We start from the raw sequence: 22,192 nt of genomic DNA, 5'->3' as shown, positions 1-22,192 counted from the left end.
TCATTTGGATAGCTCTTCTTTCCCAAATTTTGTGGATCTTCACAATTTGAATTGATGTTTTGATTTGTGTTTATAAGATATGCCATAATTTGTATGGCGTGTATCTTTCCTATGTGTACATACCCCCCTGCTTGTACTGAAAATTTCCAGTGCTATTGATTTGGAGGCTAGGAAACCTCAAAGAGGAGCTTATAGGAGAAGGCAGTCCATTCTTGCCCTTGCTTACTGGCAGATGCACGCACACCTCTCTGGTTTGTGTCCATTGGAAGTGGAAGCAGTTCCTAACCATATTAAAGTAGTTTATATATGCCTTCAGATTCCTGGAGTACCTAATGTGAATTCACTCGTTAATGTATTTTGATTAAAGACTTCAGGTATGTTTGGACATAGTTGTGCATAATTCAACTAAATCAAGGGAAAGGAATGGATACAGATTTTATTGTGATTTACAATTTTGTTCAGTGTTGATTTGCCTGTAAAAGGTATTTATCTTGTAGTGAAAGTTTACCTGGAATTCCAATAATTGGATATAAACATAGCGCAGAACAGTGTTGGTTAAGGTCCAGAGATCTTTACCAGACAAAATTCTTGTGAACTCACCACAAGACAACTTAGTGCTTTTTGTCTGTTTTGGTTTTAAACTGTCCTACTTTCAGCTTATATTTCCTCAAGAAGAAAGTGTAAATTTGACAAAATCTGTGATTATAACGGTGGATATACAGTCTACTACAAATCTATCAGATCAGGATCCAAATTTACTAGCTTATGGTTATTAATAAAGAAATTGTCTTTTTTTTTTAGTCATTGTATAATGAATTACACTAAGGCTGACTGTAGTTTAGGATCTGTCTTTCAGGTAGGAAGAGAGGGACAGACATTTCCACAAAGTTCTGAGAAAGAAGCTTCTTTAGCTAACTATTATTTTCTGTTTATCTAAGAGGGGGAAATATATTTACTCCTTGACTGCTAGAGGTCTGTTAGTCCTTTCCTGTTTGGTTTATGTGTCTGTCTCCTTAAAATCTATGCCTTTTATTTATGGGTTTGTAAAGAAATGGCACTGAATGGAACTTTTCTGTTATAAATATGCATAAAGCTGTTAAGAGTCACAAGCAGTTCATCTCAAATAGCATTGGTACATTGTGCATCTGTTTACCTCTTGTTTTCATTCAGTATTGCAGCCTTACTCTTGAAAAGTTGAAAAATTTACTGGTAGCAATGAGATCACACATAGAAAACAAAAACTTTAGTAACGTTACAGTTCCCATGAAATTACTGCAAATTTGGCAGTGAAATAATTTACCTCCACTTGGCAGAAGTTTCTAAAGTGACCTTACTTCTGTCTTTGCAATTGGGGGTTTATGTCTGTCTTTTGGGACCTTGGGTTCTTGCCGTTTTCTTAAATTTTTTTAAATATTCTGTTGTGTATCTTTTAAGTAGTTTGAGCCCTTACTCACAGAGATATTTGGTAGGTAGCTACTGGAACTTGAGCATGTCTTGTGCTTTCCAGTGAGCTGAATTTCTGCCATCATGGAACTGAGTAACATTTCATATTGCAGTAACTTTTGTGAAGCAGCTTGCCAGCAGCCCTGAATTCAAAGGCACTTTCAATTATCAGCATAAGTATTTAGATAAGAATTTAAAAGTGTTAACTCCTTTTTTTTCTTTTTTTCTTTTGCATCCAACCTGCAGTAAGGCATAATTTTGTATGAGATATGAAAAGGTTGTAGGTCCTTGTGCCTTACTGACTCTGTCAGGACCCTGACTATTTTCCAGCAGCTTTAGTTGACCAGTGGTCTCAGACCTAGTTCAATATTTCTTCTGACCGGCTGCTGTAGAGCAGAGCTTCAGTGGAAATCACTATAAAGTCCAAAGTAAATGCCAAGTGTAACTCCCCTCTCCCAGCACTGCTCAAAACTAGCTTTCCTGGAGGTAAAAATGCAAAGCAAGATGACCATTTCGAAATTGAAACAAACACAGCTGCAGTATGATCTGTAGTAACTGTGTGCTCCATTCTTTAAATATCTCGTGAATTCTGAAACAGGGTTTAAAAAGTAATTCCAGCTTTGTCATTAATGATAAGGAAGAAAGAAGATGAATTCAGACTACATTTCTGTCTGGAAAATTGCCACATGTCTGGTATGAAAATAGCAAAGTTTTTGTGTTATAGAAATATCCAAGGAAACTCTGCCCTCAGTTATTGTTTTCTACAAATTCTGTTGTTCTGAATTTTACATCAAATTATAGTAGACAAATGAAAAAAGAGCTCCAGTTATGATCAGATCATAACCTTAAAGCACAAGAACTGCTGTAATTTACATCTTTTAAACCTCTTGAAAATTCCTAAGGTTTTCTGAAAGCAAAATTTCCAACATGATGCAAAATATGTATGTTGGTAAGACAAGCCTGCAAGTTTGTTCACATCAGCATAACTTTTGGGGCTTTTTTTTTTCTTTTCAGCAGCACTAGCAGTGCAAAATGTTCTTCACTGGATAGCCTTAACATTCAGCACTCGGAGCAGAATGGGGTAATGGACTGGAGGAGGAAAAGCTGTATTGTCCAGCAGCACCCAGAGCACTGTACTAACCTACTTGACCAGGTGTGTTGCTGTTTATTCTTTAAAACCATATTCCGAGAAACTTGAGAAGATTGTCCACTACACACGATGAGATTTAGCCTTAAAAGATGACAAGTGCTCCTAATATTGTACAAAATAAGTGTTGAAGTTGCTACTGACTTACCTTGATTAGAAAACCCTTCATAATTCCTTACCACACTCTCAGAAAGATGAATGTTTTGTTTATGAATTGGTAAATAAAATTCCCCAGGAGAATGTAAATAATCAGAAAAGTCTAATGTTAATTTCTGATCAGGCACTTTGCTATTACTGTAGCATTGTCATCAGAGAAGATTCCAGAACGCCTGGGCAATTTCTGTTATTGCAAGGAATAAACTAGAAACTGTATTAGTAGCTAAACTGTATTAATGCTACAGTAGGTACAATAGGTTAAACATATTCTTTCTGTCTTACCTGCATTATTTAAGTAATAATTTTGAAGAAAGTTAATAGATAGATGCATATACACTTTTTCTGGGATTTGTGTCTCTTCAATGCTCAATCTCATTATGACTATAGGTAAGCAGAATAATTATTTATAAATAAAATTATCTACTACTGAATTTGGGGGAAGGAATCTTGCTTACTGCTTATATATGAAAAACACTGAATGTTAGAATTGTTTGATATTGCTCTCATTTATGTTTGGAATTTGGCTATTGGTTGTTATGTGTGGAACAGCAAGCCAACAAAATTAGTTTCCTTTTTTCATAAAGCAGGGTAGTGAATTGAGGTTGGCTTCTAAACAAATGGTAGGCTGCATCAAAGCTTGAAATACTGCAAATTTGAAGGAAGAAAAAGGTTAATTTACTAAAGCAAAGGAAAAGCTATTTAAAGGAAGTCCAAATACGGTGATTTGGACAGAGATTATTTCAGAATTTTCATAAATTTTACTTTCTTGCCAAATAGGAGTTGTTAATAACAGTTATTGATAGCATACTTTAAAAATTGTGTAGGTCCTATGTTTTTTCTTATGCGTTTGTATGCTGTATTCTAGAGTTCAGTTTAGCAGCTTAAACCTCCAGTTTAAGGCTAGGTACCTGCTTGTCACTATGTAGAAATAATTTGTCACATGTAATTCCCTCCCCCAACTATCAAATAATTCCATCTATATCAACAAATTTTATAGCTCCTTAAGCTTGGCAATCGGCCTTTTTAGCAGGTATGTGATGAAACACATTTGTTTTTATCCTCTGGAGGAAGAACAGCATGCAAACGATAATTTGATTGATATCTCTGGCATACTTGCAAGTAGTAATTTGCTGGATGTTTTGCTGATTCTCGTGTAAACACAAGACATGATACATTATTTCATAGGCTCAGATGCAGTGAACAAGTGGTTCTTTGAGTGATTATAGCACCCGTGAGCCCACTACTCTTGGACTTGTGGACCTGTCAGTCTAGAAGAGGTGTTGTCTTGGCTTTCATAATTGTTTGACTGGTGTCTTTCTATTTTCTGTCTAGCACACAGTGGAAAAACGAAGTCTGTCTACAGTAAGCAAGAAGAAAGGAAAGCCACAGCTGGAAAAGTAGGTTTCTAATGTAACTGGTAATCCAGAAATGAAGTGTAATGCATTCACTCTGATTAACAGTGTTTGCGGTCAATTAGGTGCTTTCATTTGCTGTGCTGGCACAAGAGCTGGCATGGTGTGAGGCAAGGCTACATAAAAATCCTTATTTTATATATTCTGTAAAGAAGTAACTTGAAAAATAGAATTTTAAGTGGATGCATTAATTTCTCAAAATAGCGCTTGGCATTTAATAAAAAGATGAAGGAGTGGAAGTATATTCTTAACCATATTGCCTTTTCCCCTTTATATTTATTTGAAACTCAAAAGATGTAAAGCTGTCCAGAATATACTGAAAATCAAATGAGGGTTGACAGCAACCTTTAACATTATGAAGTGGGTGGTAACTGGCTGAAATGTCTTAATGAACATAATTTGCACATCAGAGGGCTTCAGAACTTGCTGCAGGCTACACAGCTCTTCACTGTGAGAAATGAAAGCACTTCCACCCTTACCTACTACTCTGCCTACTTCCAAGTTTCCAGATGCTATTATGCTAGACTGGTGTAGGGCTGCATTACACACATCAGCTTTCAAAAATGACTTTACTGTTTGCTGCACCTATTCCTTTTTGGTATCTTTTCTTATATAGATCTTCATTCATAGTGTTGCTGCTTGTAGCTTAATTCCTGGTATATTGCACCAGCAGCCTCCATTTAATTGTTTATTATTTGTTGTTATATCTATTAAATACGCATTTCTGGCCTGGAGTCACTGCCTTTGTTTCCAGTGTCATTCCATGTTCATTCATGGTTGGTTATTTGTACTCATGCATTTGCAAAAAAGCCATGAAATTATTTACACAGGGAGAAAGCAAAGAAAACTGACTGCAGGTTGACTAACAGGAGCAATGGAGTTCGAGTTGCAGCATCGCAGCACATCCGTACTGGGACAGCAAAAGGTAAGGTGCTTTTTCCAAAGCTGTTAGTAAGAAACAGAACTTGCAGCTGATTTATTCAAGGCCTTCTGTAAAGGGGAAAGCACAAGTCTGAAAAATGTTCTGGTGCAAGTTGGTATACTGGCAGCCTAATTTGTGCTCTGACTTGCTGTACAGAACGCACTAGACTCAGTCTTCTGTATCCGGTTGCTTAGAGTGTGTCTCTTCGTGCATAGGTGGCAAAATACTTGTCAAGTCTGCATAAGTCAGCTGATGGGCTGGAGTAATTGCAGAAGCAGCTACTGTTGGGCTACTTCCATATGAAATTCAGCAGTCTGAGTGTGTGGACATGGAGCATCTTGCCATTAGTGTGCTCTTTGTAACCTACTAGTTTGTTCATCTGTTGTGCAATGGCCCACAAGAAACCTGTCTAAAACCTGTGATGTGAACCATTGATGAACTGTAGTGTTTATATCAGGTGACCACTGAGCTACCACACAGAATTATGTATGCTGCCCTAGCGGGGTCATCAGTTTAGGGTAATCCTAAATGGAGTGTCTAAGCCAAGACTTGTGTACATCAGTCAGTTGTAAGAAAAACTTATATTTGTGTTCCTTTAGTAAACTGAGTCTTCAAGCTTTATTACAAATTTCTGTAGTCAATGTGCTACCCATTGACTTTGCCATCTTGATGTTTTCTAAATTCCTGCTATCAGTTGTGACCTTGCCTGTCTTACATGTAGTTCTTGTGACGGAAGGTTGACAAAGAGTTTACCTTTTTTTACACCACCTAATTGGCCTAAGTGTTGAAAGGACTCTTAAAAGTGCCTTGTCTTTCTGTTGCTTCCATTTGTGATACAATCTTGATTAAGCTTTCATTCTTTCTTCTCACTGCTTCTCATGTTGGAGAGTTTCAGCTAGATACAGTTTGGAATTATTGCTGTGTTTTATGGGCAGGTGTTTTTACCTTCTACAAACAGCATTTGAGTAAAACTTTTAAGAACTCACTGTTCACAAACTTAGCTAAACTAGAACCATTTTGGAAAGCTATAGTTAAGGGCTGTTAAGTAGAAAACATACTCTACAGCAGAGCTCTCTGCTGCATGCATTTCTGATTGATTACTGGTTTTGTTGCAGGCAAAATGCACTGAGTTTTATGAACTGACAATGACTTTAGGAGGTGATGCAATGGTGCGTAAGGGGAGACCTTATTACTCTCTACAGCCACTTCAAAGGAGGCTGTAGCCAGGTGGGGGTTGGTCTCTTCTCCCAGGCAAACAGCAACAGGACAAGAGGACACAGACCTAAGCTGTGCCAGGGTAGTTTAGGCTAGACATCAGAAAAAAATTAATCACAGAAAGAATGACAGGGCATTGGAATGGGCTGCCCAGGGAACTGGTGGAGTCACCATCCCTGGATGTGTTTTGAAAAAGACTGGATATGTGGCATTTGGTATCATGGTTTAGGTGGTGTTAGGCATAGGTTACACTTGATGATCTCGGAAGTCTTTTCCAACCCAGCTGATTTTCTGATTCTGCAAAATTAGTAGGGAATGCTTTTCCGTAGGAGTTCTGTTTGCTCACTACCCACCACTCTACAGATGTGAAACTGCCTCCTGTGAAATGGTCGGCCGGTTCAAAAAGAAGCTGTAACCTACAGAGGGTGGAAGTCATTAAATCCTGCTCAAATATGAGCTTTCAACCCACGTATAAACATCAAACCGTCTTTTGAGATACTTACTGGAGAAATAGTCTATGGGGAAAAATAACAATCTGAATCTCTGCCTAGGTTTATATATCCAGGCTTGGTTTGAAATGCCCTATTTTGAGTCTGTAATTCTTAACTGCATCATGTTTTCTTTCATTTTTTCCTCCCTATTTTGAGCTTGTCTAAAGCATTAGTTAGTTACAATGGTAACTTTTAAGACTGGATACTTTGTGATTAGTACTTGACACTCTGGCTCTTAGTGATCCCAGGTTCACACTGAGGTTCCAGTTTATATTAGATGTTCAAAGTGCTTCTTAAAATAATTTAATCAATTATGGGTTGAATACAGGAAATTATTTCAAGAATTGAAGCATTAAGGCAACTTTTTGGTGAGCCATCCCAACCTGTTAAACTTCCAGTAGCAATAAAAAATGGGGGGAAATTATTTTATGTATAAATTAGTATAATAATTAGTGGTCTAATTTTTGTCCTGAGGTTTTGCTAACCAAGGTTTTGTGGGCTGAGGTTTCCAGCTTGTGTCTGTCATAGATTCTGAGAGAGGGTGCATTTGTCATTTTTCTTCCCCTCTGAGGCTGTACTTGAAAGCCAAACCATAGTAGCTACCCACCCTGAAAGGTGGTTTCCAGCAAGTGTGTCCCATGATCCATTCAGAATTTAGAAAACAGTTAACCACTTTTTCAGTTCACCTCTTTTTCTTTAAACAGGATTTGTTGGTTAAAGCCTGTTCTAGAAGAGTGAGTTGTGAAGTGGTGCGTTGTTTTGCCGTGTCCTGCTGAGTTAGCTTCCTGCCTGTGGTGGTGCTACTGAGGACACTGTAGCTCTGCCAGTGGAAATGCTGGATCGCTACTGTTCAGGGGAAATCAGTGTTGTCCCACAGTCCAGCATAAACATCACAGGAATCATTCAGGATCATAATTCTTTTCACTGCTTTGCATAAATACCAATTTTCAATATCACCTTCTTTAACACCAAGGATTCACTCATCACAAATTTAGGGAAGAGACCAGTCCTGAATGCTGGGAACAGAAGTGATAGGAATACAGGGGACAGATGCAATTAAGTAGTAACAGGCAAAAATCTCAACTAGTGTGAAATGTGAGAAAACCAAAATAACCTCACTTCCATACACTGAGATCTGACAACTTTTATTTGTAGATCTGAATTTGGATGCTGGATCTGGTCATGATACGTGTGGAGAAACATCTTCTGAAAGTTACAGCTCTCCTTCTAGTCCACGACATGATGGGCGCGAAAGCTTTGATAGTGAAGAAGAAAAAGACAGAGGTTGTATTTATGGAGAGTGTGCATGAATGCCTTTATTCCTAGACTAATCTCTTTATTGCATTTATTTTAGTTCATTTTTCAGTTTGATTAGGTACTTTGTTTTCTGAACTAGCCACAGAATACATTTTTCTTTGTGGATTTCATGACTGGGCGTTTTGAGGCCTTCTAGCACTGTTTTAATACGACTGAATTCTAGGTTACTAAACATATGTGATAATTTTTTGGCCTCAGTGATATAGCTATCTTGAGAAATAATGTGGAAAACAGTACAATAATGTGGAAAACTTTGGCCTGAAAGGGGCTGAGTTTATATGAAATTATGGGCGTCATGTCCGGGAGCTCCATCTTTTTGTACTGACAATTTGCTACTCCTTCCAAATTTAAATAATCTCTGTTAATATCTCTCTAGACAGATCCAAATTCCTAATTCACTCTGTGTCCTACTCTTTACATTTGCAGATGTGCACGAGTCAAAGACACAGTAGCTAGTTGGGCAGGGAGATAAAGACAAGTCATGAAGATGGACCTAGCTTAATTTGGATGAATGAAAAGAATCTCGAAGTTGTCACAGTTTGGGAAGACATAACTATCATTCATGTCATCAAACTCAATAGGTTTTATATGGGTAAATGGGTCCAGGGCACGATTCTCTGTTGCTTGAGGTTCATTCTTGTGACTGATAAATGCTTTTGTCCCCACAGATACAGACAGCAATTCTGAGGACTCTGGGAATCAAAATACAACCAGGTTTACAGGCTACAGTGCTGTCAGTTCATCAAATACAAACAAATCATCTGCTCAGATCTCTTCAGTGAATAATGAAAATGGGAGCCTTTCAGAAGATCCTTTGAATGCAAAGTTTCAGCATATTTCCTTCATGCCTGCCTTACACTGTGTGATGCACAGCGCTGCCCAAAAGCCTGAAGCAGTTGTCCCACCACCCATATCTGCAGATGGTAAAACCATGGGAATGCTGGTTACCACGCCTGTCGCTGTCTCGCCGGTGAGAGAGGCTGCGAATTCCCCTCCTGCGGGAATGGGCCCGGTGACCTCTGGTGAACCTGAGAAACGCCTTGAGCTCATGGCTTCCCCTTTGCCAGTCCCATCCTCTTTCCTTCCACATTCTGTCCAGCCTGGTAGCCCTGCTTTGCATTTGGCAATACATAGGTTGAAAATCCCCTCTCCACAGGGATCATCAGAAAGTTGCACAGTTAACGGACCACAGCAGCCGACAGGAAACTTAAGTATTGGATCACCAAATACTGCCTTTATCCCAGTCCACAATCCAGGTAGTTTCCCAGGATCCCCAGTTCCTACTACAGATCCCATCACAAAACCTGCATCCCAGGTGGTAGGACTGAATCAAATGGTGCCTCACATTGAGGGAAACCCAGGAGCAATCCCTCAGCCTACCAATCTCAAGGTAGTTCTTCCAGCAGCTGGTCTCTCCACAGCAGCACCGCCACCTCCACCAGCTTCGTACGCTTTGCCAGGCAGCCCTCACGCTACCAGCGTGTTGCCCAACCAGAATACAAATGTGCTGAGCACTGGAGCAACTTCCTCACCTCCTCAGTCCGCTGGCCTCGGTGTTGGTCAGGTCCAGTCCACTGTTCCTCCTGCAATCCCGACACACACGCCAGGCCCTGCCCCCAGCCCAAGCCCCGCTCTAACACACAGCACTGCACAGAGTGACAGCACATCCTACATAAATGCTGTTGGGAATAATAACACTAACGGGACAATGTTACCTCCGCAGCAGTTGGGATCTGGCCCTTGTGGTTCTTGTGGACGTAGGTGTAGCTGTGGGACCAATGGCAGCCTTCAGATTAATAGCTATTTTTATCATAACCCACTTCATGGACAAGTCTACAGAGTTCCATCTTTCTTCACTCTGCCATCACTTTGCAATGGCAGCTACCTCAATCAAGCACATCAAAGCAATGGAACACAACTTCCGTTCTTCCTGCCTCAGTCTCCGTATGCAAACGGGCTTATGCATGACCCAGTGATGGGAAGCCAAGCCAACTATGGTATGCAGCAGATGGCAGGATTTGGGAGGTTCTATCCTGTATATCCAGCACCTAACGTAGTTGCCAACACGAATGGGTCGGGACCCAAGAAGAATGGGAACGTTTCATGTTACAATTGTGGTGTAAGTGGACACTATGCGCAGGACTGTAAGCAGTCATCCATGGAGGCCAGTCAACAAGGTAATCATGATAACTCCCAGAGGACTTGCTTTTGAGTTTGGTAGTTTCTCTTTACCTTTCTGAATGTGCTGTTTCTGGTCTTGCAGAAAGGTGTGCGTGCGTGTGTATGTTTCGTGTAAATGGTTGTGCACTAGTGACCTGCTCTAAAACTGCAAAGTATCCTATCTCTGCCTGAAAATCTTGTAGAACAGTGCGAGGGAACGGGGCTCACAGTGTGAAGTTAAAAATGGGTTCAGAGCTGGAAAGTAAAATGATACCAGTCCTAAATTGTCATTGTTTTTTCACTGTTTTGGTTTTGGCATTATGTTGAGACTTGCATGTTGTTTCAATTTTCCCATTCCCATTCAGTGGAGTGCTTTTTGAGAGAATTCATTGGCAAAAAAAATGAGTTGTTGTTTATAATATGACCTTGGATTCCTTAAACTTCTAAGAATTGAAAGAAAAACCAGTAGACTGGCCATTTGATATTTAGCATTTTCTAGTACTTACCTTTGCACAATCAGCCATCCTTCTATGCCCCATCATGCAATACATTTAACTTTTCAGACAAGTTGCAGCAAAAGGGCAGAAACTGATTGGAGCTAAATATAAAGGAATAGCTCCCATTTCTCTCTCCGTCCAGAAGAATGGGGAAAATGCAGGGTTTGCATCGAGCACAATCTATTTTTGATTCTTGCCCTTGTTCCCATTCTGACTTCAGTAGTTTGATTGGACCGGAACAGGAAAGATGAACCTTGAGGGGACCATCTTTTCATTTTTCCAGTAGAGCTCAAGTCCTATATCTACGCTCTATATCTTTTTTTTAAACTTACAGTTCTAGCAAGAGGATGAAAAAAAATAGGATTAGGTCTGAGGACCTACTTTAAAAGGACTGGAGGATGATAGTGCCTTTTGAAGAGCATGTCCATTTTGATACCTTGTAGTGGTTTTGTAATCAATTTTAATTGTGAGCAGTGACTTAGTAGTTCTCTTTCCTGTTTTAGGCACTTACAGACTGAGATACGCACCTCCCCCTCCCCCTTCCAATGATACCTTGGATTCTGCAGACTGAAACAAGTAAACATTGCCTACTTAAAGTGAAGCTTGGGAAATTGGGGGAAGGTGTGTGTGGGAGGGGGAGGTTGGTCTTGTGTTTTGGGACATTCCCGGTTTTATATTCTTTTGGAATTTTTCATTGCTTTTGCACCTCTGTTCCGTACAAAAGAAGAAGGCTGAGTCCCTGGTCTCCTCCTGGTTCTACAAGAGGCTTGCGTAATGCATGTAATTCACACACACAGCCAAACAATCAGACAGAGCATTCGATCCATGCTTTTGCACTGAAGACTTGAGACATGTGCAATGTTTACTGCAGTTTTAAAAATATTCCTCTGACCTCTGACATCACTGGTGGAGCAGTCACATGGTGAAAGAAGAAACTTGGTCATGTTCCCCACCACAATCTTCTTCCCTCCCTCCCTGTTCTCCTTATGCTGCTGTTTTCTTTACTTTCCTTGGTTGTCCACATGGATTCATTGGACTTGCATGAGTGTTTAGCAGTTCATACAGACCCTGCCCATACTCTAAATTTAATGCTCATGAATTGAGAGGAGATGTTCAAACATCCTATTAGCAGAGTCCAAAGGAAAACATGACAGTGTATGTGTACTATACCTGATAATAATACAGATACGCAGCTCTCAAGGGGCCCAAACAAATGAAAATACATAGAGCAGGAAGGGGCTGAAACTGTGTGGACTGGAACAGATTTAGAACAATGAACGAGCTTAAATTGACAGATTTTTCTTCCCTTGTAGCTTTTTAGCCTGTATGTTCAGCAACAAAGGTGAAAAATGGTATGAATGTTGTACTCAGTGTGTTTGCATTTGTAATGAAAGTTGACAGCATTTTTTCCTTTTTTAAAGCTATTCTACATCGTGTCAACACAGAATGAACATTACTTGATTGAATATTTTTTTCCTAAACTATTACAGTGTTGCATTGTACTTAGAATGTAAATGTTTTATTTCAAACTGAACAAAAGCTATGGTTTTCTACAAAATAGTCAGGTATTAGTATTAGAACCTGTCTACCAAATAGGAAAGTCACTATTTTATAACAATTTACCACTATGCGTAATTACGGTATAATGTGAAAGACTGAAATGAGTGTTAAGATGGTATTAAACATGTCAGTATCATGAGTAAGTAAGTTTAATGCTGCTGTATTTTTTATTTTATTTTTAAAAGCCAATATATGTACTAAATTGCTTCCAGGTAATATTTGATTTCCTAAAGTGCACTGAGGTTATCTGGAAGACGAGTGTGTTTTTTGACTGCTGCATTCAACACCGATGAACAACTACCACTGTATATCCATAAGGTTTGGCATTCCTCACAGTTCATGGCAGAAATGTTTTTTTCTTAAAATCAGACCCAGTGTCCGGTAGAGGGATGAAATAAAAATCAATCTTTGGTTCAGCTGTCTAATAAATTGCTAAACAAACAAAAAACTTGAAGGAAAAAAAAAGCTTGATTACTACATTTCTTCATAGATAGCATTTATATTTATAGCACCAGTGTACATTTTGAAACTTTTTTCTTGGGGGGGGGGGGGGGAAGGGGAGGGAGGTAGATGAAAGCTTTAATTTAAAAAAAAAAAGTTTAAGTAGTAAATGAAAATTATTTTGATTAAAATTTTTATTTGATCTGGGTATTTTTGGACCACTTGAAATGACTGAACTGCGTTTGAGTTGAAGTGAGGGTGTTAAACCACCAATGGACTTGTATTGTGAATTACCTGCCAGTTGTACTTTATGGAACTTATTTTATGATTTAAAATACTGTACTGTAAATAGGAGGTATGTTACCTTCTCTTTATTTGTATGTTTACCATATACTTTGATATTTGAAATGTACTGGAAAGGTCACTTATATTTCTAGAAGAGATTGGATTTTATGCAACCTTTTTCCTTGAATTAACAGCAATAAAAAAAAAAAGAAAAAAAGTACCTTTGTGCATGTACTGTCCTTTATCACTGAGAATGATGAATCACTGCTGCTGGGTGTAGGGATGGGATGATGGAGGTATTGGCAAGCTACCATTTTGGGTGGAATTTGTCACTTTTGAGACAAAGCCAAGAGTATTTGACTTAAACTGAGGTCAGTCTTGTGTCTGAAGTCAAGATATTATATCTTGATTTAAACTTCTTTAAGATATAGGAGATCTCCTGGTTAGAAACAAGGTTGCCCTTGTGTGATAGGCCCAGGACTTGGACCTCATCCCTTTCAGATCAGGTAAGCCTATCCTAACCTGATGGCTCCTGGATTTGGGCTAAAATCCAGGTTAAATGTGCTTTTTTTTTGAATGTTTGTTTTACTGCATGCAAATAATGTGTGTCCTAGTCCTGTAGTGAAAAAAAAAGTGAGACCTTCAGTGAAAAGTGAGATCTGTAGTGAAAAGAAAGTGAGATCTCCTATTTCTAAAATAAATGGAAGGGCGCCAGGAGTTGCCGGGAGTAGGAAAGAAGCTTAGAAAAATTTGCCTGATCAGGGCAGTGGAAGGGTCCGCTAGGAATGCGGTGTCTGGATGTGCTTGGGTTGTGCTTAGGAAGAGAAGAGTACTGAGGACTCTGATCTCACTCTGCTGTAAGGAGAACTTCTAATTCCTACTACTTGGCTGCAGTTTATCCATGGAGCCAAGTGCCACAGACTACCTTGGATTTTTATCCTAGATTTTTTTATCCCAGAACAACCTACTTCTGGAGAAACCAGTGCAGGTGATGAGGAAGCTGAAAGTTGCCCATGACCCCAACCTTTCTGGCAATTCCTATAATCATGGTGGGGTATTGAGTCCAGGAGTCACACAGACACCATCACACAGTTTCCATTACTGCAAGTGGCCCGTGTCCCTTCCTGGACTCCAGGGAGTGCAAATACCTGTCCAAGGAGTTCGTAAATGATACTACTCTGAAAATGCCATTGCTACTTTCAGTGCCATCTTGAGTTGCTGGTACACCTCTTTGTCTCCATACTGCAAGCAGCCTTGCCTTTGACAGATCCTGGCTGGACTCAAATCAGAAGTGTGAAAATACATTCCCTGTGGCACAGCAAACAGCAGAAACACCTCATACTTGTGGTGCTTGATTTGCTGGAGAGCTGCCAGCACTTGTACCTGGCTGTCCTCTCTTCTCTGGCTGCACCACTGCTGTCTGTGCAATCAGGTTTCACTCCAGCTGCAGCTCCAGAGATTCTCCCTCCCACGGAATGGCTTGGAACCTGCTGAATGCCCTAAAGATAAATGAGAAAATCCCACTAGTTTGTTGGCCTGAGCAGCTATCCAGGCTGTCCAGGAGTCACTCCTGAGTACTCTGCTGCTCCTGGTTTGCAGTGCTCCTCTGGATTGGGACCATTTGGTTCCTAAAGCTGGAAGAAAAAATGAGTAATGAGGGAGGCCTGGGGAGGATGGGAAGGAGGGAGCACAAGGGAGTGTGATGATGCCGCTTGCTGTGGCTGAACAGATGGCCTCATTTTCCCAGCTGAGTGACCTTTGGATGGCAGGGATGGCCTAGTGCCTGGGTCTTGGCTTAGCTGATACTACTGGAGAGGTGAAGGAACAGAGCATCTCTGTGTTCTGCCAAGGCAGAGGGGGAAGTAAAAAGGTGGGGAAAGGTACATTGAGAACTGCAGAACTTGGCTGGTGCCAAGCTACTTCAGTTTTAGAGAGATGGAAGTACTATTGTAGTTTGTTTCAGCTTTGCTCATGGTATGAGCCTCTGGAGGTGTGCTGGCCTGGGCCTCCTGAGGCTGCTCTCCTGAAATAACTTTGCCTAAATTCTGCACACAGGAAAAACAGAGTTTCCTGCTCAGGGGTGGTGACTGCAGCTGCTGGAATCAGGCACAATATATACAATGGCCACATGGACTGCCCTTGCGCTTGGGGGAAAGAAGAGGGGTCCTAAAGGTGCAGTCGAGTGTTTGTACTACAGCTCAAGTGCTGTCTCAGTTTTGTGGAACCAATCTATAGCCCTGTGCTCCTCGCATAAGGGAGGAAGGAAAAGCACATCTCAGAGCATTATGCTGGAGGAGCACTTTGCCTCTCTGCCCATGGCTGCATTCCTCGACCACTGATCCGAGTACAGAAGCAGGGTTCTCAATTTGGACCAGCTTTTGAGCTGACAGCAGCAGACAGAGCCAAATTAAACTGTACATTTGGTAGATTAGAGATCAGAATGTATGATCCAGCTGAAAGGCCACCTATGCCTACAGCCTCTCACCAGCACTGATCAGTAGCAGATATTTCAGAATAAAGTACTTCTAATACAAAGAAGAGAAAGACTGGTTGTGATTATTGCAAACGTTGCCTGGCAAAATAACGTGTGTCAGGTTCATCCTCACAATAGGTGGCAGCATAACTCCACCAGTGGAATATATGGGAACTTCTGAGGTACCACTTAAGATCACAGAAATCACAGAATTTTCTGCATTGGAAGGCCCTCACAAGGATCGAGTCCAGCTCTTCAGTAATCAAACCCATAACCTTGGTATTATTGGCACCATGTTTTAGCAACTGAGGTAATCTCAGATGCTTCAGTTTAACTTGGTTTCAGCATCTTCATGCCATCTAAGTAAGCTTTGACTTGCGATCCTGTAATGCTCGTTTGTGCTGAGTTTTCTCATGTTTATATATTTTCTCACATGATGAGCATACTATTGTTACCTCTCAAAAAATAAGAATGGTAACTGTGTGGCCAGCAGGTTGAGGGAGGTGATTTTCCCCCCCTACTCTATGGTGAGATCCCAGCTGGAGTACTGTCCAGCTCTGGGGCAGCTTCCTAACTTAAAAAGGATGTGGACCTTGAGTCTAGAGAAGGTTCATGAAAGATGATTAGAGGGCTGGAGCACCTCTCCTATGAGGAAAAGCTGGAAAAGCTGAGAGTATTCAGCCTGGAGAAAAGAAGGCTCTGGGGAGACATTATTGTGGCCTCTGATACTTCAAGGATGCCTAACCAGGAAGGTGGTTTTAAACTAAAAGGAGGATGGTTTAGAATAGATACTAGGAAGAAATTCTTTACTCTCTGGGTGGTAAAACACTGGCATGGGATGCCAGAGAGGAGGTAGGTGCCCCATCCCAGGAAACAGTCCAAGTAAGGTTGGGTAGGACTCTGAGCAATCTGATCTAGTGGAAGGTGTCCCTACTCATTGCAGAGAAGTTGGAATAGATGGCCTTGAAAGGTCCCTGCCAACCCAAACCAGAGCTAGAATGGCCCAGGTGTTATAAGGAATATTGAAGACCCAGAGAATTGCAGCTGGATGTGGAAGCTGTGTCTTAAGAACTATTGAGGATTAAAATGGTTCTAGAATCTTGCATTCATACAATAAAAATTGCATTCTGAGCACTCTGAAGAGTGGGTTTTTTTGTTTGGTTTTTTTTTGTTTGTTTGTTTGGTTGGTTTTTGGTTTGTTTTTTTTGTTGTTTTTGATTTTTTGTTGTTGTTTTTGTGGGTTTTTTTTGCTTGGTTTTTGTTTTGTTGGTTTTTTTGGTTTTTTTGTTTTTTGTTTTTTTTCTGGGAGTAATTCCTGCGGCAGTCTGGTTATCTTTGAGGGTAATGTCTTACCTCTCTCTACTTAGCCTGAAGGTCCACAGATCAGACATTATCTGGAATATCTCATGCTCAGGAACATTTTGCCCTTGAGACAAAACATAATAAAACTATTATTTTTAATATTGATATGTGTTCCCTGACTGGTGTACAGGGTCACTGTTACGTGAATGAGCCAATAGCACAAGGTACAAAGGCAGAGGCTGAAAAAAGTGCTGAACTTGGAAAGCTGTATCTTAACTACTTGTGCATTTATCTTAGAACTTTCCTCTGATCTAAAATGTCCATTTTTACTAACTTTTAAAGTATGCCTTTTTCCTGAGGCAGAGGATGTTGAAGATGGATACAAAGATAAGAATTAACTCCTACCAATGCTCATTGGTGTGCCTGTGGAAAGATGGGGATTGTTGCATTAAAAACTTACTTGCCACTTAGCTTTTGTGTTAAAATACTGCTTAGGAACTTCTTTTTAAAAATTACTGGATACATAATAAAATATAATTTATATAATCAAACATTACATTAAAATAGTCTTTTACATCATTTGTAGTTTGATGCCATTTCAACATCTTCAGATTTTTTTCTTGTTTTTACCAAAAATAAGATTTGAAACTGATGGCATGTCTAGGCTGAATAAATATAATGTTATAAAAATAATTGTGTTGCTATCAGAATGCTCCTTTCCTTTATTTAAAATGTTTTTTACAGGATATGCACATGCCTCAGCAAAAGAGCAGACAGCTTAGCAGTCTCAAGATTTCTGGATGAAAGCATCATGGGACTTATTTTAATTGCTCCTTTAAGACCAGATTGGCTCTGAGGTACATCTTGCCAAGGCCTCCTGGGTATTTCAAACCAGGCATGTAAATCCTGGCCTCTGACAGTGTACAAAATAAAGATCACAGATGAAAAGAGCAGTAACATGAGGAGAGGAGAGCAGGGGAAAGCAACAGCAGCACCAAGAAAATAGGAACAGGCATTGGGGAGAGACAATTTCCACACATCACTTGATTTCTTACCACAGCTCAGATCAATTTCATAGCACAGAACTTCAAAGAGCAACTGCATCAATTTGGTACAAAACCAGCTGAATTCTGCATGTCACCACAGTGCAGTTGGCCAGATGAGACACATGACAGAGGAGATGAGCCCTTCCAGCAGTCTGCACAGGGCTTGAGCTATGTGGGCATGGGACAGACTAGAACAATACATTCAAAACTTTATGATGTGTTCATAATTGCTTTGGCTACACAGAGCTAGCTAGCTAAGACACTCAGAAGAGTGTTGTCTCCCTTTGATTTTTTTTTCCATTTCTCATTTATGTTTGCTGGGGTTTTTTTCATCTCACTTTTGCCCTGGTTAGCCTTTCTAAGACTCTTATCCATTTGTGCTAAAGCCATGCATATGATGAAGGTGACAGAGACTGTAATGTTAGGGTTCATGGCTTAAACATTGTTATGAAGGACATGGAGGGCCGTTTGAAATGCTTTAATAGCATTTGTGATAGGGAATCTCCCAAATAATAGTACAACTTGCTAATTCAAAATAAAAATAACCGGTGCAAGAGAGTAGCTATCAGAGTCTGAGCCTGTGCCAGTGCCTGCCATTGCAAATGCAGCTAAATGGGAGCTGGGACTTTGCACTGCACACTGAAAACACATTTTTCTTCCTTGCTGAGGAAGGATATCTCATTTCTAGCATGTTCTTAGTTGGAGGAGGCAAAGAACAGGATGTTAATTCAGAGTTAGACAGGAAAGCAAATGTGCTTGGATACTCTACAGCTAAAGCTTGATTCCCAAAGGCTGTCATGCCTCCAGCACCACTGGGGAGAGCAGCTGCCCTGAGGTGACAAAGCTGTCACTTTGTCCAAGCCAGAGATGTCTAGCCAAGCTGCTGGAGACTAACAGCAGCATTTTCCTAAGTTTAGTTCTTGACTGTGGAATATGATAATGCTTTCATTGCCATCTATTGCTAGCAGGTACCTAATGCTGGTACCAGTGTGGGACAGCTGGTGGGAGGTGCTGTGCTTCACTGCAGGAGCAGGGCACTCACTCATGCCCTGACCAGCACTCTGCCCTTGGGCTCAGCGTGCAGGCACTGCTGCCCAAAACCTGGCAGGGAGCTTGAAGGAAGACAATGCTGATGTGCCATTTCTGAAGCTTTGTCAGGCATCTGTGTGAGCCGTGTTTTCATTTCCACCAACAGCCCCATCAGCAAAGACAAGAGGAGCAGGAGGTGTTGAGTTCACTTCAGCAGCGACTGCCCTGTGGCTTGCAGGATACATCTCAACCTCCATTTAGCTGGTGATCTGCCCTCTTTCCAGAGCACCTGGGACGCCCTCGGGCAGGAGGATGCCACCTCCTGGCCAGTGGCAGGTGACATGCACTTCAGAGCAGGTTTTGACTTGCACATGAGTGGGGGTGAGCATCCTGCTGGCAGAGGGGTGGATGCTGTGATCAGGAGCCACCGGGGGACCACGACTGCTTGCTGGTGGTCCGTGCTACAGAAGCTTCATTTACAAACTTCATTTGTTTCTGGTTTTGGATCTATGTTAAAAGTACCTAGCCAGTGGACTTCTTGCAAACAAGTAGAGCCTGGGCTGGGATGCAGTAGGGTCAAGCCAGCCTAACATTTCCAATGGTGTGTATAGGCAGAGTGTGGGCTCCTAGAAAGTTTAACAATTTATTTGGGCCCTTACTTTCTTAATTGCCAAAAAATGCCTTCTTGATTAATGCCCTAAAGTTTCGTCTTTCAATGCACATCTTTAACCAGTTTTAGACAACTTCCATATTCAAAAGACTTTAGTGCTTCAGGCTTTCTCACTCAGAGGGAAGGCGATGGAAGCCCTCTTCCTCCCCACTGGGTGTTGTCACTCACCCTGTATTTTTCAGCCTTTTTTTTGTTTGGAAATGTATCTAGTTTCCTTCTGAACACTTTAAAGCTCCTTACTTCAATGACAGACATGTGTAACACATTCCATATGCTCTCTTCCCTTTGGTCCATGAGCTCTTCCCGTCTGTCTCTGATGGAGGGACATGCCAGGCTCCTCCTGTTGCCACTTAAAAGCTGGGAAGCTCCCTTGGTTCTTTAATAAAATTAAACAAAATTAATTTTGCTTTAAACGTTCGCGCCGCACACAGCCTCGCTTTGCTCAGCTTAGGTGTCTGCATATTGTGCCGTACTGCTCCATCCATGCCAGGATATTATTTTTACAGCTGGCCGTGCCTTTGATAGAGGGAAACGTGAGAGTTGAAAGGCGGCAGAGGGAGGGAGAGAAGGAGGGAGAAGGAGGGAGGGAGGGATGGCGGGGAGCCACCGCAGCTGCCTGTGCTGTCCCCGAGCGGGAGCTGCGCTGTACAGGCCGCTGTGCAAGCAGAGCTCCAGCGGGGTGGCTGCTCGGCAAAGCAGAGGGGAAAACAAGTCAGAGCTGATGCAGGATGCACAGCTGGGCCCTGGGGGCACCGATGGGCCTTAATGGCCCCGCCCAGCCTCCCCCGGGCCCAGCAGCCCCGGTTCAGCTCAGCCAGGGGTGCTGGGGCTGCCCGTGTGCCTCAGCCCAGCTCGGTGCTGGCCAGGCCATCCCAGGTGCTCTCAGGGCCATGGTTTGGGTGCTTCCCTCTCCTGCTGCTCCTGCCCAGACCCCAGGGTGGTCCTTGGGCCTGCCCCATTGTTGCTCTTGGCCTGGGGCTGTTCATGGACCTGTGTCCATCTGGGGGGCTGTGGGAAGGCTGGGGGCCCCCTCCCTCACGGGGCAGCCTCACTGTCCTGCATCTCCCTGGCAAGCATCTCCTCATCTTGGGTGAGGTCCCTTCTGAGAGTTGCTGTGCCAAAAACCCTCCCAGGTAAGTCATGGTTTCCTTCTTACTGGTTCTGTCTTGGCTGTGGACTGAAAAACAGAGGGTGGCAAATAAAGATGGAGGTCACCCAGATTGCAGAGGGCAGAACACAGATGGGGAGAGGGAAGAAAAGATGGAAAGACTCGGACTAAAATATAGCTAATAGAGTCACTCAGTATTGTTTATTTAAGGCTGGTTCAGGTTCAAATCCAGTCCCGGGTACTCTGGAACTGATTTTGGTCACACAACAAATGGAGAGCCAGAGGAACCTGGTGCTGGTTGAGCTGGCTGGGGCCCTCCAGCAAAGCACACAGAGCTCTGCAGCCACACTCCCACACGGGTGTTTGTGCAGCAGTGAGGAAGCCACCGAACTGTGTGGTGATGGATTTCACTGCTCACCTGAGACCTATTAAAATAAGGCATCGTATGCCTGAGGCAGCAGGGACAGGTGAAAGAGGGCAGATTTGGCACCAGACTGCAGTTGCCTTATCAAAGAAAGCAAACTAGATTTCTCTAATTTACAGATACTGTAGTCTCAGCTGAAACCTCACTTGCCTGTGCTCGTTAGCACTCAGTGTCTAAAATGTCACTTTTCCCTCCTTGAGAAAAGGAGCAGCAATAATCCTGTGGAGCTGCCTCACAAATGTGAATGCAAATGCACTGAGTGGTGGTTTGTTTATTTCCAGAGACGTTCTAATCCTACAGGCTCCTTGTTGCCAGTCTAGGGCTTTGCCTGCCCTTTTGTTTTATCTGTGGAGAGCAGAGTGGCTCTGGCTGGGCTCTCACCAGTGGGGTGTGCAATAGCACCTGTGAGGAACAACCTGGGCTCAGCTGGGCACACTTATCCAAATGAAAAAAAGGTCATTTTCCGCTTCATCTCCACTTCCGTTGTGCTGCCTCTGCTGGGTCTCATCTAAGTTTTGGCCACAAGCCATACTGTGCTACCACTTCCCATGTTCTTGCTTCACTTCTCTCACAGTGAGGCAATGGGATCAGCCACAAAATCCCTGCTTCCAGGCCTGCTGCTGGGTGAGTTGGACAATACTTTCTCTTCCCTGCTTATGCCATTTTCCTGTTTTTTTCCCTCCATTTCATCTCCCTGTGAGTCTCATATGCTGCTGTTTGTCTGCCTTGGTGTGTCCACAATGACCTTGCTCCATCCTTCTGTTTTGGGTTTCACTGGCTGTAAGTTATTTCACTTTTAATTAGTTTATGTATTTTTGTTCTGTATTGTTTATTGTAGCATCGTGTTCTGTTTGGATAATGTCATGTTTTGGCTCAAAGGGCTTTAAAAGCTCAGAAAATGTACTTGGAGACAAACTCTCTCTCCAGATTCAGTTTCTTCTGAGCATGCAGCAGATTGCCCTTGTCCTCACACCCGTGGGGAGCCAGGGCCTGCCTGTGTCCAGGACATGGGGCACTGAGCAGCAGCATTGCTGTAGTTTCTGTCCCTTGTGGAATTGAAGTAGAAACCCGGGCATAGGCAACGTGGTCACTTC

General features: G+C 41.9%; 1 protein-coding gene across 4 annotated transcripts in view; it reads left to right on the top strand.

Moving 5' to 3' along the window:
* ZCCHC2 (zinc finger CCHC-type containing 2) overlaps positions 1–12,736 on the top strand; it is a 44,386-nt gene extending 31,650 nt beyond the window's left edge. For 2 of the 4 annotated variants that reach the window (XM_077181790.1, XM_054637151.2), the window contains 6 exons: positions 2,461–2,596; positions 4,079–4,143; positions 4,989–5,083; positions 7,942–8,070; positions 8,772–10,280; positions 11,264–12,736. In XM_077181790.1, coding sequence (XP_077037905.1) covers positions 2,461–2,596; positions 4,079–4,143; positions 4,989–5,083; positions 7,942–8,070; positions 8,772–10,280; positions 11,264–11,331 — 2,002 coding nt within the window. In that variant the 3' untranslated portion in view covers positions 11,332–12,736. Of the gene's footprint in view, positions 1–2,457; positions 2,597–4,078; positions 4,144–4,988; positions 5,084–7,941; positions 8,071–8,771; positions 10,281–11,263 lie in introns of all 4 variants that reach the window. The other 2 variants (XM_077181787.1, XM_054637143.2) reach the window with 1 other exon arrangement.
* Positions 12,737–22,192: the final 9,456 nt, after the last annotated feature.

Source organism: Agelaius phoeniceus, chromosome 1 (assembly GCF_051311805.1).
Source record: "Agelaius phoeniceus isolate bAgePho1 chromosome 1, bAgePho1.hap1, whole genome shotgun sequence".
Taxonomy (NCBI): Eukaryota; Metazoa; Chordata; class Aves; order Passeriformes; family Icteridae; genus Agelaius; species Agelaius phoeniceus.
Note: the sequence above shows the minus strand (reverse complement) of the source record. Positions and strands in the feature narration are given on the sequence as shown.